This window comes from Aspergillus costaricaensis, assembly GCF_003184835.1.
Source record: "Aspergillus costaricaensis CBS 115574 unplaced genomic scaffold BO79scaffold_38, whole genome shotgun sequence".
Classification (NCBI taxonomy): Eukaryota; Fungi; Ascomycota; class Eurotiomycetes; order Eurotiales; family Aspergillaceae; genus Aspergillus; species Aspergillus costaricensis.
This window is the reverse complement of record NW_020291838.1, coordinates 211,643-235,977: the sequence shown is the minus strand read 5'-3', so window position 1 is coordinate 235,977 and position 24,335 is coordinate 211,643. Positions and strand designations below refer to the sequence as shown.

The window sequence follows — 24,335 nt, the reverse complement described above, 5'->3', positions numbered from 1 at the left end:
ATGGTTTAAGAAACATCCGTCCTGTCGTGTCCTATTGAATTGACCATAGAAAAAGAAAAAAAAAGGAAGAAAAGGGAACCAGAACTTGCATCTGAAGCTGAATCTAGAAGAAGCAATCAATCACTCGGGGATTGTTGCGTTGTGACACAGGGAAATAAAAAAAAAACGGGATTAAAAGGAAAATAAACTGAAGATAAAAGAATAATTGGTAGAAGTAGTAAGGGTTATCATCGCTGAGCGGGAAGGTTATTATCCAACATGGATTAGCCGCCACTATACACATATTGGAATTCGTCATTGTATTGATTTGGTTTGTTTTTCTTCCCGATTGTGGGGTTATTTTCTTCTGGGGAGGTTTGTTTTCTAAGCTCTGTGAGTGGTAAAAGACCATTGGGAAGGGAAAGGAAGAAGTGAAACAATTGAAATGGTATAGTGTTAACAAGAGGGAAAAAAAAAGTTAAAAATAAAAGGTTAAGAAAGAGTGAGAAAAGACGAATAATAAAGTTAAGAGTTAATCAAACGCATATCCCTACATCTCGACCGTGTCTCATCATATCCCCCGCTCATCATGGCGCTGGCGTGCCGTTCTGCTTGCTTCCTGGCGTTGCACTTCGTTCCTGAGAGGCTTCGCCTGATGGCTGTGGTGTCGCTGAACTGGGTCGGTTTTGAGCTGCCGCTGCTAATTGCACTTTGTTCCTCTCCATCATGATGGCTTGCTCGGCAGCGCTCCGGGCATAGGTCATGGCCGCAGCTGAGTTGGAATATCCTCCCGATGGCGGTGGGGCTTGGTTTGAGGGGTAGTTTCCGTATGGAGGGGGCTGCTGACCTGGTTGTTGTTGTTGCGGCACGAACCGTTGTTGTGGGTTGGCTGAGCCTGGAGGACCGAAGGAGCCTCGGGGGGTAGCGTAAGAAGGAGGTTTCTGTGGGGATGCGCTACGTCCGGCTGTATAGGGCGCGTTATAGGGCGCAGGTTGTCCGGGACGCGGTGTGTAGGGCTGCGGAGATCCCTGACCCGCGGCGGGCGGGCCCTGTTGTCCCGGGTAAGGGTGGTAGCCGTTCTGACCAGGACGTTGGTACTGATTGTACTGTGGGGTTGGCTGCTGCGCGTATCCAGGGAAGTAGCCTGGTCGCTGCTGCGGCGTTGACGGAGGGCGGGCTCCAGCGAATTGCTGGGGATGACCAGGAGTGTATGGCGCTGGCGTGGAGCTCTGCCTTGCCCCATAGTAAGGCTGTGGCGACTGGAAAGTCTGAGGCTGCGTTCGCGCGTTGGCCGTGAATGATCGTTGGTTGAACTGCGCCTGGAAGCTACCGGAACGTGAAGGAGTTGAAGTTCTATTCGCACCACTGGTGGCAGCCAAGGCAGCGGCACGCTCCTGCTGCAAAGCATAGTCATCCTTTTCCATTGTGCCCTGATACTCAGGATTCTCAATGAGGATCGTTTGGCTAATGTTCAGCTCGGCCAGCTGGTCACCGTCCAACTTGGCAACAGCGTAAGGTGGCAGAGTTGCGACAAGAGCTGCTAGACTTGACTTGAGTGTTTCATACACAGTCTGCTCTGCCGACGACGGAGTGTCTGCTCCTGTGACATCGGGCGTTGTTTCCTTAGGCTCAGTTCCTTGACCGCTAGAAGCCGTAGTCTCCAAACTCCGAATCTTTTGGTAGGAGCTGAGGGTCTCTAGCAGATCAGAGACATCGCGCAATACGTCGTCCATTTCTCGCTCTTGAGCGTACTTTTCCGTGGATTTATCTGTATGCACGATATTGTCCGCAAAATCGTCGGGGTTGAACGTTTTCACCATCTCTTCGAGAGTGGACTCGTCAAGATCGCCGATACTTCCGGGCTGGACTGATGTGGAATCTTTCTGTTCATCTTCCACGTACGGCAACGAGAGGAGTGTGTTCAAACGCCTTGCTCCACGTTTGCTCCACCATACCAAATTTTTTGAGTCGGCTTGTTCCACAGCCCCAGAGCTATCGAACGAAGGAGCAAAAGAGGAGTACACTCCCTGCAAGAGGGCAGCATCCTCGTCGATGCTCAGAGCAGGGTCATCGGTTGGAACGTCGTCACCCGCTTGTTGAGAAGAATGCTGTTTCTGCCGACGGCTCCAGACAGATGGAGAGGAAGTGACCCCACCATACTGAAGCCAATGTCCCGAAGGGAGAGGTGCAAGGCAGTAATTATTGCGATCCCCGAGGAAGGCCTTGTAGTCGGTGATGGCTTCAAAAGGATCAATCCAGCCGTTAGTAGCATTGCGTGTAGAAGTTCTGGATTTGCGGGGCGCCTCTAACTGGGGCAGTGTTGCACGAGGCGCGAACACATCGCCGAAAGTTCTCTTATGTTCTTTGACAGCAGTCTCTGCTTCAAATGGCTGCACCTTTGTGGTGGAGATCCCGTTGGGCAAACCGACTTCGCGCAAGGGCGCTTGCACCTCCACGTATTTGTCTGCATTAGCGTCATCCGAAGGTAGTGGAACCTTGACGGTCTTCTGCAAGCTTGAGTAGAGTTGTTTTGGATTTGCGGGGTTCCCAAACAATGTCAACACAAGGCTGTCATTACGGGTCTCAACATTAGTCGGAGTAGACTTCGCCGGGGCTTCTCCGTCTTCTTCCGACGCTTCAGTCTTGATGTTGGCCTGGCTCACATGTGCCTGGCGAACAAGGCTATTCAGGAGTTTCTTGAACGCCGCGATGCGGTTGACAGTCTCTGTCAGAGGCGACCCGTCAGCTGAAGCAGGCGTTGCCTGAGCTTTGTTCCGCTCTATCACTGCCGCCGACGCCTTCTCAATATCGCTCAAAAACTCCGACAAACTGCTGTATCGGTCTGACGCCACCCGTGCTTGAATGCTCGAACTCTCGTCTTTATCACCGGACACCTTTGCGCGTTTCGAACGTGGTTTTGCCGGCGACGACGGTAATGGGCAGGATAGAAGATGCAAATCGGCATCACTCCTGACATGGGTCAGTGGGAAGCAGTCACAATTTAGTGGTGACGCGGAGTGCTCACTTGCTTAAAATGTCCACCAAATTGCGAAGCGTCTCCTGTAATTTTGCCTTTTCCTGCGATTGCGTCGCAGAAGCGCCAGCGTCTTGGGCGGCCTTCTCGTCGTGACTCGCGACACGCTTTCGCTTGCCTGGAGTCGCCAGGACAGATGGATCGGGCGTATTTTGCGACTGGTCGCCATTTGTGACCGGCATCGGGGCCGTCCCTCCGCCTTCGTCTGCACTCATTATTTCGGGTCGCGCTGTTCTCGAACTCTTCTTTGACGCGAGTACAAAACGGCCTCTTTTATTCCTTCTTTTTTTGCGAAGTCGTCCAGAAAGGTCCAACTGGCGACGGAGTGTGACAGTGAACACACAATCGGCCAAAAATAATAAGAGGTAAATGGAATGAAGGGATATGATTCGAGAGAGGCGGAAAATAGTCGTCGGTGATTGAGTGTTCCTTGTTCTCCGAAGCGGATGCGCCAATAGTTACGAGGCTCGATCGAGAAGCGGTACGCTGCAGCTAGGGAGGATTAGATCGCGACGCACACGGCAATGTCACAACGGTAGTAGATTGACACGGAATAACAAGCTCCTTGACGCCACAAAAGCAGGCTAGATCAGGGCGAGTCAGGGCGCAGAGCTGGAAGGACGCAAGACGGACTCCATCTCCAGGCGGGAGAGTAGCGAGATCCTCCTGCGCGCCATGCCAGAACCGCAACTCGTGACGATCAATCACGTGACCTAGCTTTTTTCCCCAATCGCCGGGATGCTCCATGCGGCCGCCGCTCTTGTTACTTGTCGACTACTAAGGACAAGCGACATCACGTCCGGGATTGACTGTGCTGTGGCTACTCAATGTCCTCTCTTCATGGATGTCATCGGTCTTAAGTCATGCGTCGAGCCGCTCGAGGGTTACCTCTCTGAGAGCGGCGCATTTGTCCAACAGCCGTGTTTGGCGGAAGGTATCGCGGAATCAATGTCGTCTCTCATATCGTTCATGTTACTGACTCTGGAATTGTTCCGATAGGGACTTCCCTGTTATAACGTTCTCCAATCTACAACGGCTCCGACGACGAAACTCTGTCATGGCGGTCTCCAAACTCGATCGTTTCGGATCTTAAGCGTACTCGGGGGCCCGGACCATCTCCGGTCTGGCTATGTACAAAATCAACAATTGGCGACGGAACATTCAGACAATAAAGGCGACGGTAACCCCGGTGGCAACTGGTTCAAATTACGTCTCCGAACCCCGTTAAGTCAGTCCTACAATGGTTCCAATGCGGGCCCGGTCTTCCCCGGCTTGAGAGTTGTAGACGTCAGAGAGCCAGGGGGAGAATTAAGCGTTGAATCTGTGCTTCACAAAGAGGACAGAGATGGTGATATAGATACATATCAGGAAACCGAGATTGGGAAGAAAAGCAGGGCTTTTGGAGAAGGTGGATGCCGAGAGGAGAGCGGGAGCCAGCTCGACAGCACAGACGGCCATTCCAAGCCTCTACGCCTGACTAGACATACAGAACCATTGTCGGAGGAACGAGGAAAAGATAAACACTTACGGCTGGAGAAGAAACTGCCCAACACACGCAAGCGAGCCAAGCGAACCGAATCTCCCCTTGAGCCAACTCCTACGGAGTACCTTATTGATACCTTGCAAAAAGTGCATCAGTCTCATGGCGCCGGAAGCTGCAGCTGGGTCTATACTACCAAGAACACTGGAATCATGGCTTCCTTAACACAAAAGCAACGGGACAAATTCAAACGCTACCACCGGCTTTCATTACAGAGAATTGTTGCCGATTACATAGAGCTGGTGGATCCCCTTTCGGATCAAGCAACCTCGAGCATGGATTCTGATTCACTATCGGAGACAGAAGCGCTGCAATTAGTTTTCAGCGAAGATAACCTCAACTATCTTGCAGCTCGACAATACTCCGCCGCTGATGTAGTGGCATGGGCATGGGTTCTCAAGAGTAGCACGCCTTACGAAGCCATTCTTCGAGTTTTACTCTTAGAAGCGGATCGAGGCTCAAGCCCAGATTGTTCCATCAAGATGGTGCCGCCTTTCATTCCCCTCCTTCTCCTGCGTCAGAGCCTAGACGCCAAGGCTTTCCGACTGCTCTTGGTCTATTCCCTGCACCTTCTAAGCGGACGGGCTCTTCCGACCCCCAGCATGGCGATGGAAGCGATAGCCGACGATCTAGAGCTGGAGCAACAGGGTGTGATCGCAAAGCCACTGATAGAACCCAACATGTGCGTGACTTATGTTGTTCGGTTACTACATCACGCTCGCGAGCTATGGCCACAAGCCCAGCTTACTATTGCTCGCGCCTTTGCGTTTTATCTGGATAGTCTCGAAAGTGAAGGCAAAGGTTGGACGGTCGCGACAGAACGAATCAATCAGTTCATGGCCGACAAGTTCAATACCGTGCTCCGGATACTTTCCTTACCCTGCAGACACAATCCGTTTACGTCCGCCTCACTGCAGCAACAAGCGCAATTTGAGCTTCTTCGAGCCATGGCACGACATCAACCTGCTTTACCGGTGACACGTCGTGGATACCAGGGTATTGTCGCGGTTCAAATTGCTCATAAGAAGACACTAGCAGAACGGCAATCTGCGGAGCTCAAAGCTCCATCGTGGCCCCCTTGGAAGGAAGACAAGATAGGGTTCGACGTCAAGAGGGGTGTTGAGGGTATGAAAAGCCGCGCAATGCGGGTGCTGTCACAAATGAAAGAGGCAGGCTATTCACATTCTCGCTGGGAAGAGGTATCTAGTATCCTAGCAGGCTGGGACACAGACAAAAGCCCAACAATTCAAACGAGATCATTAGTACCTCGCCCGGAGACTGTATCAGGGCCATCCGGGGATCCCAAGCACCACGCCATTTGGGTAGCTCGGATCCGGGCTACGAGGACAGTGCGGGAAGCCTGGGCATGCTTCCTCTCCTACCGCGACCAAGGACTGCCTCCGCGTGGTGCTATTTACGCCGCGATGGCTGAGAAATTGATCTTCCGACAAAAGAGAGCTCGACATAACCTTCATCAAAGCAGCCAAGCACTACCAGGTGACGGAAAAGAGGTCTTCGCGGAGCCGTCATCTGTCCGGGATTGGATCTATGTCTCTACGGAACCACCCACATTAGATGATCTTCTTCGTGAAATGCTCTCGCAGGGTATCCGGCCCCGGGGAAGATTTCTAGCTTTGCTTCTGCGCAATGCACCGACCTTCGGATCGGGGTTGGACTACCTTCGTTGCAGTGACTTGACAAAGGAGCAATTAGAGGATTTGTGTACCGTGTCAAGTCAAAGATGGGGCGAACAAGCCCAGGAGAACAAGACATTGAACAATTTTCCTGACTACCTCATCTCATCCTTCGTCGCATTCCTATGCAATTTCTCTACTGTTGGGCATCATAGCATGGCGCACTCTGAAAGTTCTGTGGGAGATATGTTTCCGATACTCCTGGGCCGTCATTCAACGAACCCTTCGTACTCGACTACGCTTTTTGCATACTCCGAAGAGTTGAAGACACGCGAGGATCTTCGTCACCCGAAAGTCCTGGCGCATGCACTTCGGCTTCTCCAGGCGCAACAGTCGCGTTCTCCTCAGGCGTGGATTCCAGTCATGTCTGCCCTGGCCCGAGACCGCGTTGGTTCAACATCTCATAGATTGGGACGGCACGCACGGTTGGTACTATCCTGGTACGAAGTCTTGGAGCTCACAGCGTGGATGGATAAGCGTCAAATCGAGCTCAGCTTGGAAGCGTTCCAGGTCCTCTGCTACAGCTTTGCACGGGTCGTGGTGGCGGGAATCAAGGATCCCGACGCGGTGGAAGAAGGGCTTGTAATCGTCAGCGAACTCGCACGGCGAGGACGATTGACCGGCATGAATCATGTTTCGACACGATTTGAAGATATGGTGCAGAGTGGACTCAACATTCTCAAATCCCGGTTCGATGAGCTGGTTCTCCTTGACCCCAAGACGTCTTCTCTCTTCGAGCGAAGTAGATCTTCAATCCAGGATGCTACAGCTTCTCAAGTGACCGTGCCATCCTTGGTTCACGTCCCCTCACCCGCAGTTCTTCACTCTTTTGTGCGGGCGCTGGGCTTAGCCGAGGACACTGACGGCCTGCTGAGTCTACTTCGCTGGATGCGGCAGTACGAGACTGCACTGAAGGAGAAGTATGACGAGAACCTGAATGGCGAGAGGATGATGCGGCGGATCATCGTCGCCGTCCGTATGTTTCTGGAGGGATACTGGGGAAGGTCACCCCAGGCGTTCCGAGAGTGGGAGCCGTCCATGGAGCAGACACATGATGTGCACATGCACAACGACTCTGAAGCTGACTCCGCGACATTCTCCGACGCCAGCCTGCAGGAGGCATATGATATCATCACTACTTCGCAAGTCTGGGGTTCATGGCCGAGTGATGAGGAGGTTTTGGATTATATAGCTCACGGGGAGCAAGGATCTCGCGAGGCGGGCGATCGATATAGGCATGCTGTACATTAATGTAAATAGAACTGTAAAATAGAGCGATTTAATCAATATATTCTATCAGGCGCTTATCCGCGGCTTCCCCGCAGCCGCCCGGCTTTCCCCACAGCGGCCCTCAAGCACTGCTCAATTTCTCAACCGAGCTCAAAGCTCACAGCTCCTTCACCTCCTCATCCCTTGCTGAATAACTATACACTTCGCCCCTAAAATAACGACAATGCCTCCACGTCTATCTATATATACTCCGTTACGGTCCGCCTTTTCCTTCCGCGTCACAGCCGCCAGATTTAGCACGAGCAGCGACAATGCCGTCATCCAGACCCAGCACGTTCCCGCCCCAGGATCGGGAAACATTCGCGTGCTGCTTTTGAACCGGCCCAAGGCACGCAACGCAATCTCCCGCGATCTCCTCGACGGGCTTGCCAGGAATGTAAAATCTATTGCCGCTGAAGGGGGCTCGGGGCCAACGCGTGCCCTGGTCATCGGCAGCAACGTCGACTCGGCTTTCTGCGCGGGCGCAGATCTCAAAGAACGCGCGGGCATGAGCCGGGAAGAGTACGCAATCCTCCAATTCCCGAAGCCACATTACAAACTACTGACCCTTGCAATTACTGTGACTTAGGACAGCCGAATTTCTATACAACTTGCGAAGCACCTTCCGCAACCTCTCGGAGCTCCCGATTCCCACCATCTCCGCCGTTTCCTCTATGGCGCTGGGCGGCGGCCTTGAACTCGCTCTGAGCACACATCTCCGCGTTTTCGGCTCCTCGTGTATGGTTGGACTTCCCGAGACAAGATTGGCCATTATCCCTGGAGCTGGAGGTACCTACCGTCTCCCCAGTCTGATTGGCGTGAACCGCGCACGGGACCTGATTCTCACCGGACGGCGAGTATCCGGCCCGGAGTCGTATTTCATCGGCCTTTGTGATCGGCTGGTGGAGGTGCTCCCGGAAGAGGAAGGGAAGGAGGGTGTGGCGAGGGAGAAGGTCCTCACGGAGAGTATCAAGCTGGCATTGGAGATCTGTGAGGGCGGGCCGATTGCCATCAAGCAGGCCTTGAAGGCTGTGAGTGAGTTCCAACGGGGCGAGGAGGCTGAAAATGAGGCGTACGACGGTGTGATTGGCACCGAAGACCGGTATGAGGCTCTCAGGGCGTTCGCGGAAAAGCGGAAGCCTGTCTTCAGGGGGCGATGAGAGAGTCATCTGGAAGAGTTGTGTTGCCCCCTTACGTATGTAAGCTGAGAGACGGTCAGGGAATCTTGTGACTCAGGTTGGACAGGTTTGGATGTTGAAGGATTCTAGAACTAGTTCGATTGTGAGTCAATGTAATGTGTCGTTGCTTTTGGTTAATGTCTGGGTGTCCTGGATATGAAGAACTGTACTTGTTTTGGTAGTGGTGTCCAGGTACCAGGGACAATGCTACAGGCAAAAGCATGCTTGCCTGATATAAAGGCCTGAGTTTGAAGATGCAGACATTGTCTGAGTTTGGTACATTTCTTAGCAAACTACGGACAATCCTACAATAAGTAAAGTTGTGACAGATGGTATTGTTTCCCAACTATAACCAATATCGTCACAACATACCTCATCTACAATCCTAAGACTTAGCACAACCAGCTCGCGGTCATCATCTACATACACACCTCCATATCCCATGTAGTAAATCATCCCTACCACCACCAGCCACAAAGCCAGCCACAGAAAAATTTTTACGATTTAAGCACACCATTCCTACAACATGTCCAGTAGAATGAACAAGATTAGAAACAAAAAGAAGCAAAAGACCAAGAAGTTACACCAAAACTCTGACTCACCTGGAACAAATTCTTCTGGCCCATCTCGGATAAACATCCCAGGATAATGAATCCGCAGAGCACGAACCATTCGTCATGGAAGTACGTACCTATCATTCACAATCATTATTCCATCATCCATCAGCCAATCTAGCTAGCTGGTTACCTAGTCTACAATAGTAGGTTGCCGATCGGGAAAGGAAAAAGAAAACGTTGGTTTGAACCCTGGATCCATCCGCGGCTGTTTGGACCCGCTTTGATCCACTGGCCAGCTTTCTTTTTACGATTTGATTGTTTTACTAAAGATCTATATGTATCTGAATTGGAAGTGATATGTTGCTATTTGTAAGGTAGATGATCATCTAAAACTTGGGTAAACTACTCATGAAGGTATTAATGACTGGCACATAGTAGCACGAAAGCTAGCCCCAGGCAGCCGTGATTCACAATTCACAAGCATCCTAAAGCCCCAGAAAAAGCAAAGCAAAGCCTAGCCTCACAGCCTCGTACTTCAGATACATGCCAACCAGTTCGTATCGCATTAGAAATGAAGAAAGAGGCCACAGTAAACATCTACTAAGTATACCTAAGTACAACTAAATGTAGGTACATCATGTCGTAAGCAAATACACACATACATACATACACACCTGCATGCAGCCCAGAGCACAGCACAGCCCTGCGCAGGGCAGCGCAGATCGACATTCAAATCCTCCGGGGCAGCAGCAGAGCAATCACTGTATTCAATTGATTAATGTCGCACCACACAACTCGCATAGGGCTCAGTAAGTTGCATAATCCAGCCTGATGAGCTACCTAATCTAATCTAGTTCACTTGAACCCGGTTGAACTACTCCGGAGTAGAGTCATCCTTCTTGCCCAGGCGCGCTGCAGAAACTAAGTTTAGGACTAGGCCGTGTTCGGGGCGTCAGAGCTCACAGCCACTTCCAGGGGGAATGATGTTCTTTTCTTTGCCCGGGTGTTTCAATTTCGTAAACTTACTGTGTAGGTACTTCTTGGGAGAAAGTTTGAAGTATCTGTGCTTGGATGGCATAGATGGGATGCTGGATGGATGGATAGTTCTAGATTATATGCGAGATGGGATGATAACATCATCTACGTTGTAGGATCGGGATGGAATGGGCTGGACTTGAAACCCTTTTTGACTTTTTTTGGTGGATCTTAATGGATGTTTAGGATATACAAAGTGAGGGAACAGGATACACCAGTCAAGTCAGGATGCAAAGTTCCCCCCGCGATCTGCAGGTGAGCTTCGATCTTCCTGGTCAGCGAGGCGGGCGGCATGACCTCTAGTTGGTCAGCCCCCCTGGTGTCCACGGGAACCTTCAGCAACATCCTCCCGATACAGAATTAGAAAAGAAAAAGTAGTAGAAAGGATAATTGACTGGTTTTGAGACGGAGAAAAAAAACAGAATTCCATTAATTGATTGAGTAATTAATTCACTCTGCTTATGGTTCCGGGCCTGCTGCTGCTACTGTAGCTTGTGCCCTGCAGAACTAGTAGTAGTAACTGCAGTACACTAAACTAAACAGTTTAAACCACAGGCACCAGGCACCCCCTCCACCTTCAGTTTGCCCCAGTCATCTGCGGGCCTCATGCTCTCTCTGTCTTTTGCACACAGTCTCGCGCCTTTGCCTACTTTGGCCCCCCCACTGCCCGCCCACTCACTCTCTCTCTCTGCAAGTAATCCTCGTTGCCGCATAAATACCTTTCCTTCCAGCTGTTCTGTTGACTCTTCTTCTTCAGTGACTCAACTGACCTCTTGTCCTTCCCCCCTTTTCATCCTTCAAGCCACTCTTTCTTTTTATAATCTGTCTTCCTAGCTCCACCGGTTCGTCAGGAATAACAGAGATTCTTTCGCGCATGGTCGCAACAGACTCGATCTAGCCTTCCTGTTCAGGAATTCTTGCTGCGTGGATGTAAGTAAAAGGCTATACCCCACGCTCCGATTTCTGTCCCCTGTTTGGTTGTCTGGCTGACTCGCATCTCCTTTTCATCGATATCAGTTTTGGTCGACGTCCAGTTGTGGGCAGTTCGAGCCATGTCGAACCTTGCCACGCGCGTGAAGCAGTACGGGTTGACTCAGGTCTACTGTAGCCCCGAAAAGCCTCTGGTTGATATTGTGTTTGTCCATGGACTGAATGGCCACCCTTACAACACTTGGGCTTCCAGTAATGGCACCTTTTGGCCTGCCGATCTTTTGCCCGAGATCCTTGGCCCGAACCGAGTAAGGATCCTGACTTATGGTTATAACGCGAATGTAACTGCCTTCACCGATGGCGCGTCGAAGGACAGAATCCATAATCATGCCGAAACTCTGGCGTCGGGTTTGGCGGCTAACCGAAATGTAAGTGGTCCCTTAAGATCTGCGTCCATGATTTGTCCTTCTTTGAGAAGAGTGACTAACTGACTTTCCTAGCTTCGAAGCGGTTCGGACAGACCGATCATCTTCGTCTGTCACTCGCTCGGTGGTCTCGTCGTCAAGCGCACACTGATATACTGCCGAAACGTGTCAAATGAAAAGATCGAGCACCTGCGATCCATCTATGTGTCCACCTACGGGATCCTGTTCCTAGGAACACCGCATAACGGTTCGGACGTCGCCAAATGGGGCCTGCTACTGCAAAACATCTGTAGTGCTGTCATGCCGAAGAAGTTCATGGAGTCGTCTCCTCAGCTAGTCAAGTCTCTGAAGACCAACAACGAGACGCTCCAAAACATTAACAGCCTCTTCGCCGACATAACCAGCCGGTTCCACATTTACTTCTTTCACGAGACACTTTCGAGTGATGTCAAAGGGACCCGCGAGTTGATTGTGGACGAAAGTTCCGCCGCACCCTACGCAGAAGGTGTCGAACGTATGGGCATCGAAGCCGACCACAGACACATGTGCAAGTTCGATGATGATAACTCTCCTGGCTTTGAAGCGGTTGCCGAGGCGCTGCTGCGGTACTCGCGCGATGCCCCGAACACCATCGCAGACCGCTGGGTCGAAGAGGACAAAACTCGTCGTGTTCAGAAGCAAACGAAGATCAGGGAGATATTTAGCCATGGCATGTAGAGCCCCTTTTCCATCTTATGGCAAGCACTAACGGATGTAGAGCGTATCGAGCCGGAGCAGTTGGGGAGGAGCGTTCCAGATCTTCGCACAATTGGTAGGACACCTCTGCTTTCTGATCATTCATCTTCTGTCACACTGCGCGAGTATGAGATTGAGGAGCCCCCGGAGTCGTCAGTTCATCATAGCAAGCATATTTGACCGGTACTTCTCCGGTATGATTGGCGATCAATAATGGAGGAACTGCCCAAAAAGCACAAAACCAGACAAAACACGTCATGTCACCTTTTCATTAACCTTTGTGTTTCCGTTTTCTTATTCTTGTCACGCTCTGCTTGATTTGTTGCAGATTCTCTGAGACGGATGATGATTCATGAATGCTGCCTCTTATGTTGTAATATCGGCTTCCTGTATTTTAGTGTCGCTTTCCTATCAACAAATTGTCAAGTCTGATAAGGCTGACTCTTCCTCCTTAGGTAGTTCTGAAATGGCCCTCCCGGCCGAGAGAAGAAGATCCCTTGTGTCTGAACTCGGTGATAGTATCTACTTGTCCCTATCACAGACCCTCCCAAAGGACCCTTTGTTCGTGGTGCCTCCCGGCTTCCACCCAAACGCAAGCTTTGTGGGTATGAAGGCACATCTTGATCAATTGCACACCAGGCTGTACAAAGCCAAAAAGAGAGCAGAGCGGCTCGTGGCTGTACTCATCTGCGGAGGCCCTGGGACAGGCAAGTCGCATCTTGCACGCCAGTATGTCTGGACTCATAGAGCCTTCTATCCCGGCGGAGTCTTCTGGGTCGACGCAAAGTCCCGCCAGTCAACCTACAAATGCTTCTGGGACATCGCACAGGCTGCCGCACTCAACGAAGGAGAGGTATTTGAATATCCAGACACCAATACCTCTCAGAAATATGTCGATTCGGTGCGAAACTGGCTGCAAACTCGGGAGGAATGGCTTCTGGTGTTCGATGGTGTAAGCTTCGGTCAAGACAGCGATCTCAACAACTTCAAACAATTCTTGCCGTTCAATAAGATGTGCAGCATCATTTACACATCTGTCGATAAGACACTGAGGAAAAAGCAGCGCCTGTATGAGCCGTTTTGCCTCTCAGTCAAGCCTCTAGAGGTCACGGAAGCCTGCAAACTACTCTTCGAAGACCTTGGCATCAGGAAGCCCACCAAGGGGCAAATCAAGAAAGCCACCGAGCTTGTTGAGCATTATGAATGCCTTCCTCTGGCAATACATGCCATCAGTCATCGGCTCGCAGCAACATCGAAGCCAATAGAGAGGTACCACATCAACTCTCATTTAACCGACGAGAAGCTAGCAGAGCCTTTCCTAAGCATCATGCATGACCTTTATCGTACGGAGCACTTTGAAGCACTGAACCTGATCAACCTCGTTTCGTTCTTCAGCCATCATGTCCCCGTCGGCCTTATCACACTCGGAATCTCCGCACTCAGCAGATGGAACGTTAATATCCTGACAAGCAGTAGAACCGGTGAGAAAGGTGATATCGACACGACTCTTGGGGTTCTTATTAGATACGGACTGATTGAGAGGGTGTCGGACGCGTATGCACTGCACGCGAAAGCTCTCTCGCCACAGCTTGAAAAAGATAATGTTCTAGACATGAAGTTCGTGGCCCCTGACTTATCAGAGTCGCAGACCGAAAGTAGCCAAGATGCATTCTTTTCGGTTTATCAGAATTCAGGCGCGGGGACGATCGATATGATCAAGACCCACAGTGTTGTCCAAGGTTTCTGCAGAGATGAGCTCAGGATCATGGACCGGGAAGAGAAGCGATGCAATACACAGGCGGGAACGTCTGACGCTGGTTTCTATGACTCGTGGATAGTTGTCGCTGCTCATGTTCTTTGCACATCGTACGAAAGTGCAAAGGCCCGAATGGACCGTATTGATGACTGTGGACTCGTCAAAGACTACCGGGAATATGAGACTCATGCTTTCAGATTGATCGAAAACTGGCCCAAAAGGACCCAGAACGAGCCTGCGGTACTGTGCGAAGCTCGCAAGAATCTGAAGCAGGTCATCAGAAGTATTGCCACCGAAATTGAGAGGATCTCGCCCAGTTCCTCGCAAGAATCGGTCCGCAAACAGAGATCAGTCTTTGATCGATCAAGCAGCTCTTCGTCGTCAGTGCCCGAATCAGCAGCCGAGGAGGGACGATGGGACTGGAGTGACATGACGCCTCCGAAAGTAGAGTCGCCGCAAGAAATCCCAGGATCTCAGCAACGCTTCAACCTCAAGCCATTTTTGCCCCATATCTTCAGGGAATCCAGCCTAGACAGAGACAATGGATACGAGAGTGACAGGGAAAGCACTAATGCCCCAGTCCGGACCTCACCAGCGCTTTCACAACTGAGTCATCAAGCAGAGACGCCCAAGTCATCACTAACGTCCAGTTCTTCGCCGCCTATTGACGACCATGGTTGGCACATGGTGGTAAAGAAGCATTCGAAAACTAAGATCAGAAAGGATGAAAGATCAGTGCAGCGGCCGAGATTTCCCCGTAACATCAAGGGCTCCCAGCTCGCAGCTCCAGTCTTGAAAATATTTCCTGTCGAAGGGAGAAGTGCTTCAAGCAGCACGTTGGGTAAAAGTCGGAGAAGCTCTTTTGCATCCGCGTCGGAGGCACTCACAGCTGTGCAGCACTCCAGTCCTCCCCACTCTCACGAGGATATCACAGCCATCACGAAGCGAGGGACTGGCCGATCATCTTTGAGCAAAGAGAATGCTCCAACCTATGCCACAGTAGCAGCCAGACATACTCAGGATGGAGAGTTGAACTCAAAGAAACGATCGTCGTCGACACCGGGAGGCAATAGTAGACCGGCGCTTCTGTCACTGCAGAACAAATCATCTGGCGAGTCGCTGCAGAGCCGTTCTAGCAATGCACATCCATCACCACTTTCAGCGGAGTTCAAGCCTGATCGTATGACCCAGTCCACCTACAGTGAGCCTGATCAAGGTTACTTGCAACATCGACTCAATGCCATGGATCTGGGGATAGCGCAGGAGTCTCAGTACCGGACTCGTCACTTGTCCACTGTACGACCAATGGCACCTCCGGTTGGGGACATGTCTGCCAGTACACCGTCTATTCTGACATATATCCCTCCGCCCCCTCCACTGCCATTTGAAGGGAACATCGAGGTTACGGTACCACGACGTGTGGGTGTGGCCCAACCAAGCTCCATGGGACCATCACCGAGTCCAGCGAGGCCAGTCGCCCACCCATCTGCATTCATGCCAGGAATATCACCTCCGAGCTCTCTGGCTACCGAACCGCTTGTTGGGTATTCCTCAGAACCCGCTCCGGAGCCGATGACGCGAAACCAATCTTCACAGTCACAGCAGTCCTGGTCAACCGAGCCGGTTCGGTATCCGCCGCGCTTCTCTCCACTCCCAGCTACAACGCCCGCGCAGTCTGTCATAGCCAGTGGTGTTCCACATGTTGTGCCGCCTCCGCACACGGTATCCGGGGCAGGAAGCTGGGTCGCGGACATACCGCAACAGGGGCAACCACCGCCAGCGGTCAGTTCTCGTCAGCCGGAGGTAGCTTACGCTGCACAGGCACAAATCCGACCCATCAACACACTGGATGGCCACGTCGCTGCCATGGACCCTTTATGGTCGACAGAGCCCGCTTCGACACTGCATTTCGGGGCCCATCGTGTGGATGTGCGTGACGCCCGGCAGCGGCTGGGTGGGCGTGTTCACTATCCCGCACATCTGCCATCAGCAATTCCAGGGTATCCCATGTACCACCCGAACTTGTCCGGGCCATTGATCCCGCATGAGATGGCAATTCCAGTGGCAGATTCTCACGGACTGCGAGCGCGGAGCGGCAGCTCACCCCCTCGCCCTGACTTTGACGGATTTAGCATGAGTCAATGATCGATGAGACGAAAACTGACATCTGTGAGTAAGCTATCGAAATCACATACTATCATACAGATGTTGGCAAAGAGACGGTAAAGGAAAGTTAAGGAAAGAAAAAGGCAAAAAATAAATAAAGAAATGAAAGTGACGAACCGTGATGATAAAGATGTGACGGATTAATTAGGAGACAGCACAAGCACCTGGAGTTTCGGATTTTGTGTTCGAGTTTTATGGCCATGCATTTCTGGAGCAGGAGATAGGAAGATAAGTGATAGCATTTAGAGGTGTTGGTAGAAGAAGGATATCCCCATACAGGAGGGAACATTGCATTGGCGTTTGTTAGTGTTAATCGGATAACGCGACTGAACATTTGAATCTCTCTCTGTGCCTTTCGTTAATTTTTCTTATTATTTTTTGTGATTTGTGAGAAGACTAACCAGTCCATCAGCATGCTCTTGCATGAGATAGTACCCGCTGGCTGTTGCGCCGCGTTGAGATCTGTGAGCGCAACAGCCAGCGGGTCACCGACCAGGGGAAGGATGCACTAGAGGACGATCGCGACGGTATCCGGACTGGGTTTGTGGTGGTGGATCGGGCGGGAACCAAAGCGCGCCTTGGTCACCATCAACGCTAATCCCAATCGGGACTTGCAGTGACAGCCCATCGACGTAAGAGATACATAATAACCAGGTCGCCTTTGGTGATGACGTCTTTGAGCAGTTCAACCAGCTATAAAGATTCTCGATGCCAGCATCATGGAGGTGGCCCTTTGGCAATTCGAACATCGTTTATCACATCAGTCTATTTGAAAACTACAATTTAAATAATCTACTTCTGACCTCTACATTATCCGACCCTCAATCCCATCAACTCGAATACCTTACGATCCACCATGTCTTTCCTCGCCCGCATTGCTCCCGCTGCTCGCACAGCTTCGCTGTCTCTCCGACCTACCACTACTCCCGCTCTCTCCGTCGGTGCCACCCGCTCGATCTCCGCCACTGCCCGTCGAGACAAGGGACCTATCGATGCCACCAAGGAGACCCTGAAGAAGGCTGACCGCAAGGTTTCGGATGCCGCTGTGAAGGGCATTGAAGTTGGAGGTATGTACACTAATAGAACCTATGGTTTGGGATTCCCACTCATCATGATGTGCAGAAAACGCCGCCGAGAAGGTCAAGGGCACCGTTAGCAGCACCGCCTCTGAGGCCAAGGCCAAGACCGACGAACTGTCTGGTGAAGCATCCCAAGTGGCCGGCCAGGGCAAAGGCAAGGCTGAAGAGACACTTGGTACTGCTAAGGGCAAGGCACAGGAAGCCGCTGGAGAGGTCAAGGGCAAAGCACAGGAAGCCGCCGGAGAGGTCAAGGGCAAGGCCAAGGAAACTGCTGGACGGTTTTAGACAAGGCCCCGGATGGTGACACTTAACACACGCTTGACGACCTGCATGAAATGATCCAAATGGGGATCAATAAATCTGTACTATTATAGTTCTAGTTAATGCATTGGAATGAACGATCCATAAGCAAGGAGTGGGGTGTTTTTCTCACCGATGAGATCAGATTCGTCAGGCTTGCTTAGTGTTTAGTAGTAGAACGGGCGGCAGATTACGTGCGCCACCCGGACGAAATCTGGGGTTTGGAAGGTTAATTTCTACTTCCGCATTCCATGGTCCGGAAGAAGAACAGTATAGCCCTGAGAAGAAGTATCTGGTAAACAGAAATGGAATAATCAGTCTAACATGTATTTTCTTCGTCATTGTCGACAGCAACGGAAACTGCTGGTGCCCGGGTGTGCCTGCGTCATGCGGAGCCATCGTCTCCCTCCACTTTGTTGAGCCGAGGCTTTTCTGGGTCTGTCGGAGGTTCGCTGCCCTTTTCGGCTTTCCTCAATTTATGCCACTTTTGCCCCCTTATCTTTTTCTTTCTTTTCCACGTCTATAACCTTTTTTTTTCGTTCGACTTTCTTTTTCCGTCGGGGATTGGCCTCTCCGTTAATTGCTTTTTTTTTTTTTTTTTTTTCTTATCGGCGAGTCAGTCTTCACTCTTTGATTATTCTGCTTTCTCCATTTCGCAAGCTACAGTCTGCCATCATGAGCAAACTAGACAACCCGCTCGGCCTGTTGGCGGCAATTCTCGTGCGAGTTCCCCTCATTCTCAAAACCGTTCTCCTACATGCCATTCGTCTGTCGCCAGTTACGGGGAAACAAGACCTGCGCACCGAGTTGACTGTCGCCATCATTCGCTCATTCCTCGTTTTCAGCTCGCCCGTCGGCAAGCAGCAAAGAGATAGCATGCGCGACCCCGGCATCAAGGGTCCCATGTGGGTGTCCAAGGTGACATTTCCCAAGCCAGAAGAGGATGTCCAGGACGCGGTTATTAAAGCCATTGAAGACCTGAAGAAGGGCGACGAAACTTATAATATCCCCGGAGTAACCCCGCTTGAGGCAGAGTGGACGGGATATCGGAGCGGCGTGCACAAGAACGCGCCGCAGCCGGATATTTCGGAAGAAGCCAAGTATGAGGAGCTGAAGAAGGAAGCGAAGGAGGATATGGTGATTTTATATCTCCATGGAGGAGCGTATTTGTAAGTTGCCCTTAATGCTGTCTGGGAACTCTGGCTTGAATACTGACGTCTTGGATGTGAAGCCTTTGCGACCCGTGCACCCATCGCCCGCTCGTCGCTCAGCTGTCGAAACGAACCGGTGCCCGTGTGCTATCGGTGCGCTACCGTCTTGCGCCTCAGAATCCGTTCCCTGCTGCTCTCGTTGATGCCCTTACCGCATACCTTGCGCTCGTCTCCCCGCCTCCGGGCTCTCTCCACGAGCCCGTCGCACCGAACAAGATCATCGTCTCCGGTGATTCAGCCGGAGGAAACCTCTGTCTCGTTTTGGTCCAAACGCTCCTCACACTCCGTCGCGTCTGCCCTACCGTTCGCTTCCATGGACGTGATGTCCCCATCGAACTGCCTGCCGGCTTAGCCATCAGTTCCCCTTGGTGCGACATCACTCGCTCTATGCCCTCCGTCCACCACAACTCGGTCTACGACTTCCTGAGCCCTCCCACCCAGGATCCCGAAACAGCCTACCTCCCACTTTCTGTGCCTGAAGACGATGTCTGGCCTGTCAAGCCACCTCGTGTGGACCTCTACACGAACGCCAGCGCCCTTTTGCATCCACTCGTCAGCCCGGTGGCCGGCCGCGATGATATTTGGAAAGGCGCACCGCCGGTGTTCATCTCCATGGGCGAGGAAGGTCTTACAGATGAGGGACTTGTTGTCGCCCGCAAAATGCACCGGGTTGGCGTCCCTGTGATTGTCGAGCAATTTGAAGGTATGCCGCATGTGTTCGGACAGGTCTTCTTGGGGACGCCTTCGTCTCGTCGCTTCTTGGACGGCACGGCGCAGTTCTGTCATGATGTTATGGCTGGAAAAATTACTGCGGCTACCCCTACTCCGGCGAAGATTACCTTTATTGGGTACAAGTTGCAGTCGGTTCGTGAAATTCCGCTTGAAACCGCTGTTCCTTTGACGGATGAAGAGGTGGATGCGGTTTTGGAGAAGGGTAAGCAGTGGCGGTTGGAGGGGGAGAAACTCCTGGAGCGGGAGTGGGTGGAAAAGGCGAAGCTATAGATTATTTTGAATGGGCTATACTCTATGGACCTGGCGTTTGAGGATTGATTTGCTATACCCTGCTTGTTTATAGACCTGCTGTATATATATGGCCAACATCACATTGAGACCTGTTGCGAGAGCGCTCAACCCAGAATGCGGAAGCTCATTTGAACACCACAATCGGCCAGCACAGGCGGTTCCATCAATTTGCCCAAAGAGCCCACAGGGCCAGGAGATGGCTATACCATTCTATGCAGCAGAAAGAATTGACGAATGCTCGACAGCAGATTGAAATGCTTGGGCGGAGCCTGGATGGTCAGGTGATGCGATTCCTACCAAAGGGTGTTAAATGGTCAATCAGTCTCCGTGACCGCGCGGACGTGGCGAGAGTCTTCGTGGCCCTGGTGAAGCATTGGTTATCTAAGACTGGTGGGGAAGAAGCTTTGACCAGCTGGGGAACTATAAGGCAGCTTGCAAGCGCTGAGAAACCGGCCAAGATAGCTGAGGCAGAATAGATCATGAGAGAAGATGACTGGATTCTTCAATGGTGGTAGAAGCATGGCCTTTGGAAAACCGGAACCTGTCTCGTCTATCCATTCCAGTGATGATCCTCGATGGACCAAACCCCCAGTAGCTAGTTTTCTAGCCATTCACTAGAGATTCTTAAATTTTCCACCTGTGAGAGTTGGATTAGGTGGTATTCGCTCCAGCCGGCTGCTGCACAGATCTCCATTAGATCGATTATCTCGCGTGAAGATGGAAGATATCCAGGCGTCGTCATTGAAATTGCCTACTCTCAAAAACGCCAGGCCATAAGGGATATTATTTAGCCGACGATTATATTCTGTGTGCCGACGGTAGCATCAATTTTGTCGTGTGCCTGGATATCGAATATCAAAACTCTAAACAAAAATGGCGATATCGATTTGGTCGGGGACCCGCCTGGGTGGGGGTTTGTGCCACCTCGGCTTGCTTATGCATAGATTTCTTGATTAGTGATCGCGTCCGAGAAGTGCAGGACATCTAGATTATCAATCAGCCCAGTGCTCATTAATTGCCCCGACGTCGGAAAGCATCTTGGCCTCAACAAGGGATGCCCTCGAGATACGGCGCAATGCGAAGGTTAGAGCAAAGATATTCATATGAGGAAGATGCCGTACAAAAATCCCGGCGACAACTTATTTGCACGCCGACACTCCCTGGAAGGTTCAAGGGCTGGAGGTTGGATTGGGGAAGCGAGGGTCTGCACAATATAGTTATATTAATTAACTAGCGGGTCTATCTACTACACGGAAAGTTCCAAGAACTAAGGTTGGTTGCGAGAGAAATGTCAAGTTGTTCTTGACCCTCCAGCGGACGAGGAGATAGATAGAAATTTGAGTTATTTTGTATAAATGTTACCAAATTAAACTGGGTCTGCGCCCGCTCGCCTTCGCAATAGGGCTTCGTCCAAGCATAGAGTGTGATGGGCCCATTAGGACTTGGATAGTCTTTCTGCCGCTTTCGTGAGATATCGCGATTCTAGTAAAGCTCGATGATGCGGTAGCACCAACTGTGAAAACAGGATAAAGGCTTGATGTTGGACCTGAAGTAAGAGGGAAACCAGATGCCATCTTTTCGTCAGCAGAGGATGGTATGACTTTATGATTGCGGTCTTGTGATGTGGGTGTTGGGTTCAGTATATCAAGCAAAGTGGAACTCTAGCTGATATTGCCACGAGAATTAAGGCGTGGCTTTTCAGAGAAAGAAATTCTGAGCGTATTGCTGTCATAGTATAGCCTCCAAAGATAAGAATGGATCCATGAGACTCTGTCCAAGCGTAGGTGGCGAAGCAGCGCCAAGGGTTAACTATGCCCCGCAAGCCGAATGTAAGGGACATTTTGCTGAAATAGTATCATATTAAATAGAATTAGAAGCATGGAGAACCAAGAGGTTCAATCTAAGTAGAACTCATTATCTGCGTAAAATTTCATATGGTAATAACCTAAGTAGGTCAAGGCCTACCCAACACTTCGCCCCGACCTAAGGCCTTGGGGCATTACCTTGACGATGAATAATTCAGAACAATGGATATTCCACCGCGCAGAGCTAGTTTAGCTTTACGCAACTGGAATTGAATGATAAGAACTAGTGGTACCCCAGAAACCCCAGGTCCGGGAAAACACGATGTATAGAGACAGGGTGAGAAGTACAGAACGTCAATCACTTGAACTCGACGACAAGCTTCGTGCCTCGACCGCCCCCCTGGCGAAGTGTCTCTAGACCGTCAAAGATTTCATTGAATCCGCCCTTGATGGTTGTGATGGATGGAGGTCTCACAACGCCAAGGCTTAACAAGGTCGAAAAGTTACCGTAAAAATTGCTGATGACCTCGCGGTCTGCTGGCTTCACTGGGAACACGGGGCCGAGGGGCGCTAACAGCTGGAACTTCCGACCAAATGCAGTGTAGACCATGAGGAAAGTATAGCTCACGTTTGCCTTCTTTGCCTTTCCTTGATCGAGAAGCGTGACCACTTTGCCCTCTCGCAACACGTCGGCACAGAAAGCGGCAGAGGAGCCTTCGGAGAAGCAGTCGAGAGCTTTTGTGATATTCGGATGGGCTTTCTTGATTTCGTCAATGGATGCAGAGGAACGGTAGTCGTATACTGCATCGGCGCCATAGCGCTTTGCGAGGTCGAAGGAACGTGGCGAAGACGTTGCCACAACCGTGTATCCTGCTCTCTTGGCTAATTGAATAGCGAAGAGACCAACGTTCGAGCCCCCTGAATAGATGAGAATGGTCGGTTGGTCACCTTGTTGAGCGCTGCGTCCGTTCTCAATATCCACCCAGGGAATATCGAGGTACGAGAGACTGAGCATTGCTGTAGCTGCGGGAATTCCGTAGGTGGTCGCTTCGCCCAGAGTGATTTCGTCAGGCACCTTCCAGGCCAAGTCTCCATCGACCTTGAGGTACTCGGCGAACGAGCCAACGTCGGGATACAAACCCCCGTGAACAAAGCCAGCGATTCTGTCTCCAACCTTCCAACGTTGTCCTGAGTTCTTGCCGACCTCAGCCACCTCGCCTGCATAGTCACAGCCAATCGCCGAATTACGTGGGGAGAGAAAATCGATGTCTTTGAAGTCGATCGGATTCAGCGCGACTGCACGCACCTTGACCAAGACCTCATCATCAGTGATGCTTGGAATTGGGACATCGTTGACTTGTGCGCCCTGCCCCAGTGGACTACCGAGAGCGAGACTCAGTAGACGTTTCGGCAAGGATCGTTGTGTGATAACCGCTTTCATCTTAATTTAGCAGTATTATGAGCTCAGGTAGAATTGGTAGGAGAAGGGATACAGGAAGCATTGAACAGATGAGTAACTCATGCGAAGTGCTAGATTGTATGAAAATATTGGGGAAGAATTAAGGGAAAAGCGTCAAAATAACTTGACAAAACCTGACTTTTTCTTAAGGTCGGATGAACCGCAGGCCAACGGCAGCAAGGGCTGATTACCAGGCGATTGACCCCCATAGCTCAATTTCAAATCACATTCCTGGTCGCTAGCTGTGTGTATGGAACAGCAGGCGAACGTATTATAAAGAATCAATGATTAGTGATATTCCCGGATCGGATCGCCACCAAAACCTCAACAACCCCACATTTCGCTATATAGCGGCTTCCGGACATAGTGCACAAATCATATGTAACGTAAATCCCACTGAGCGGATCACTCTCTATCAAAACTAGCACGGATTCCACGCATCGTTATTCAAACAACCACCGTGGCACCAAAATCGCGTCAATCACATCAAGATTGGGTGGAGCAAGAGGGAAAGACTCAACTAGCAAGGAGGTTGTTTGAATATTTAGATAAATCTTGTACTAAACTCACCCTATTTAGAAAGGCCCTAAGATCCTCAAGAATACTAATAGAAACTCTCTGTACTTAGAAGGCTTCTTAGAGTAGTATTTACTATCTATAACAACTATGCCTTTGAGGCCACCAAAAAAAAAAAAAAAAAAAAAAAAAAAAAAATGCTACGCAAAGGGTTTGGCATGTCCAAGCCTGCTACGTGCCGCCTTCCAACGTGATACAGATTAGCTCCAACGAATCAACTACCAGTGTCAACAGTGTTCCTCAAACGTCTCAAAGGCGTAATCCAGATTCGGCTTGGCTGATTCATTTAGTCAACTACTTGGGTTTGTAAGCGGCAAGCCGAGGTCGATACATGACTCGCGGAATGATTACTTGTATTCCCGAACTTACTAACTACTTTCTTCCGGGAAAGATGAAAGCTGGGAAATTTAAGACAGAGTTTCATAGTGGGTCTATTCATATTATACAATACCTTATTTTATACCTAAAATAAATACAAAGGGTTGTTCAAAGTGAGCGGAAGCTAGTACCTACCTTCGCCAAACATAGGAGTCAGTGCCAATATGCGCTTTGTCGATTGATTTACTTGTGATTGTCATCCTGAA

General features: G+C 50.8%; 9 protein-coding genes across 9 annotated transcripts; 6 read left to right on the top strand and 3 right to left on the bottom strand.

Annotated features, from left to right (window-relative positions):
* Positions 1-2: 2 nt before the first annotated feature.
* On the bottom strand, positions 3-478 carry BO79DRAFT_52198 (uncharacterized protein). Its single transcript, XM_025689370.1, has one exon. It carries the CDS (start codon positions 389-391, stop codon positions 104-106), a length of 288 nt encoding a protein of 95 aa, XP_025535521.1. The 5' UTR covers positions 392-478; the 3' UTR covers positions 3-103.
* Positions 479-3,366, bottom strand: BO79DRAFT_52197 (uncharacterized protein). Its single transcript, XM_025689369.1, has 2 exons — positions 3,005-3,366; positions 479-2,949 (listed from the first exon to the last, which is right to left on the bottom strand). Exons 1-2 carry the CDS (start codon positions 3,226-3,228, stop codon positions 567-569), a joined length of 2,607 nt encoding a protein of 868 aa, XP_025535520.1. The 5' UTR covers positions 3,229-3,366; the 3' UTR covers positions 479-566.
* Positions 3,367-3,688: 322 nt separating this feature from the next.
* Positions 3,689-7,498, top strand: BO79DRAFT_240352 (uncharacterized protein; the record flags this gene model as incomplete). The annotated part of the gene is made up of 2 exons (XM_025685018.1): positions 3,689-3,706; positions 4,574-7,498. 2 exons carry the CDS (start codon positions 3,689-3,691, stop codon positions 7,496-7,498), a joined length of 2,943 nt encoding a protein of 980 aa, XP_025535519.1.
* A 160-nt stretch (positions 7,499-7,658) lies between these two features.
* Positions 7,659-8,856, top strand: BO79DRAFT_211240 (putative mitochondrial methylglutaconyl-CoA hydratase (Auh)). The gene is made up of 2 exons (XM_025682986.1): positions 7,659-8,038; positions 8,106-8,856. The coding sequence occupies exons 1-2, from the start codon at positions 7,701-7,703 to the stop codon at positions 8,674-8,676; spliced, it is 909 nt and encodes a 302-aa protein (XP_025535518.1). The 5' UTR covers positions 7,659-7,700; the 3' UTR covers positions 8,677-8,856.
* Positions 8,857-10,913: 2,057 nt separating this feature from the next.
* Positions 10,914-16,625, top strand: BO79DRAFT_290360 (LipA and NB-ARC domain protein). The gene is made up of 5 exons (XM_025688882.1): positions 10,914-11,216; positions 11,304-11,644; positions 11,717-12,350; positions 12,399-12,452; positions 12,832-16,625. Exons 2-5 carry the CDS (start codon positions 11,339-11,341, stop codon positions 16,275-16,277), a joined length of 4,440 nt encoding a protein of 1,479 aa, XP_025535517.1. The 5' UTR covers positions 10,914-11,216; positions 11,304-11,338; the 3' UTR covers positions 16,278-16,625.
* A 231-nt stretch (positions 16,626-16,856) lies between these two features.
* Positions 16,857-17,737, top strand: BO79DRAFT_211237 (uncharacterized protein). Its single transcript, XM_025682985.1, has 2 exons — positions 16,857-17,365; positions 17,421-17,737. Exons 1-2 carry the CDS (start codon positions 17,155-17,157, stop codon positions 17,660-17,662), a joined length of 453 nt encoding a protein of 150 aa, XP_025535516.1. The 5' UTR covers positions 16,857-17,154; the 3' UTR covers positions 17,663-17,737.
* A 615-nt stretch (positions 17,738-18,352) lies between these two features.
* BO79DRAFT_157825 (alpha/beta hydrolase) lies at positions 18,353-19,890 on the top strand (the record flags this gene model as incomplete). Its single annotated transcript, XM_025678882.1, has 2 exons — positions 18,353-18,846; positions 18,909-19,890. 2 exons carry the CDS (start codon positions 18,353-18,355, stop codon positions 19,888-19,890), a joined length of 1,476 nt encoding a protein of 491 aa, XP_025535515.1.
* A 148-nt stretch (positions 19,891-20,038) lies between these two features.
* On the top strand, positions 20,039-20,518 carry BO79DRAFT_52137 (uncharacterized protein). The gene has a single exon (XM_025689368.1). It carries the CDS (start codon positions 20,124-20,126, stop codon positions 20,385-20,387), a length of 264 nt encoding a protein of 87 aa, XP_025535514.1. The 5' UTR covers positions 20,039-20,123; the 3' UTR covers positions 20,388-20,518.
* A 1,556-nt stretch (positions 20,519-22,074) lies between these two features.
* On the bottom strand, positions 22,075-23,157 carry BO79DRAFT_274646 (zinc-binding alcohol dehydrogenase family protein; the record flags this gene model as incomplete). The annotated part of the gene is made up of 1 exon (XM_025687619.1): positions 22,075-23,157. One exon carries the CDS (start codon positions 23,155-23,157, stop codon positions 22,075-22,077), a length of 1,083 nt encoding a protein of 360 aa, XP_025535513.1.
* Positions 23,158-24,335: the final 1,178 nt, after the last annotated feature.

Excerpts from the sequence above, each read along its gene's own strand:
- BO79DRAFT_52137 (XM_025689368.1), top strand. The coding sequence starts at position 20,124 with ATGCAGCAGAAAGAATTGACGAATGCTCGACAGCAGATTGAAATGCTT.
- BO79DRAFT_211240 (XM_025682986.1), top strand. The coding sequence starts at position 7,701 with ATGCCTCCACGTCTATCTATATATACTCCGTTACGGTCCGCCTTTTCC. Across the intron at positions 8,039-8,105 it reads GCGGGCATGAGCCGGGAAGA|GACAGCCGAATTTCTATACA; the intron begins GTACGCAATCCT and ends ACTGTGACTTAG.
- BO79DRAFT_211237 (XM_025682985.1), top strand. The coding sequence starts at position 17,155 with ATGTCTTTCCTCGCCCGCATTGCTCCCGCTGCTCGCACAGCTTCGCTG. Across the intron at positions 17,366-17,420 it reads GAAGGGCATTGAAGTTGGAG|AAAACGCCGCCGAGAAGGTC; the intron begins GTATGTACACTA and ends CATGATGTGCAG.
- BO79DRAFT_52197 (XM_025689369.1), bottom strand. The coding sequence starts at position 3,228 with ATGAGTGCAGACGAAGGCGGAGGGACGGCCCCGATGCCGGTCACAAAT. Across the intron at positions 2,950-3,004 it reads TTGGTGGACATTTTAAGCAA|GAGTGATGCCGATTTGCATC; the intron begins GTGAGCACTCCG and ends GACCCATGTCAG.
- BO79DRAFT_52198 (XM_025689370.1), bottom strand. The coding sequence starts at position 391 with ATGGTCTTTTACCACTCACAGAGCTTAGAAAACAAACCTCCCCAGAAG.
- BO79DRAFT_290360 (XM_025688882.1), top strand. The coding sequence starts at position 11,339 with ATGTCGAACCTTGCCACGCGCGTGAAGCAGTACGGGTTGACTCAGGTC. Across the intron at positions 11,645-11,716 it reads GTTTGGCGGCTAACCGAAAT|CTTCGAAGCGGTTCGGACAG; the intron begins GTAAGTGGTCCC and ends TGACTTTCCTAG. Across the intron at positions 12,453-12,831 it reads TCCAGATCTTCGCACAATTG|GTAGTTCTGAAATGGCCCTC; the intron begins GTAGGACACCTC and ends CTTCCTCCTTAG.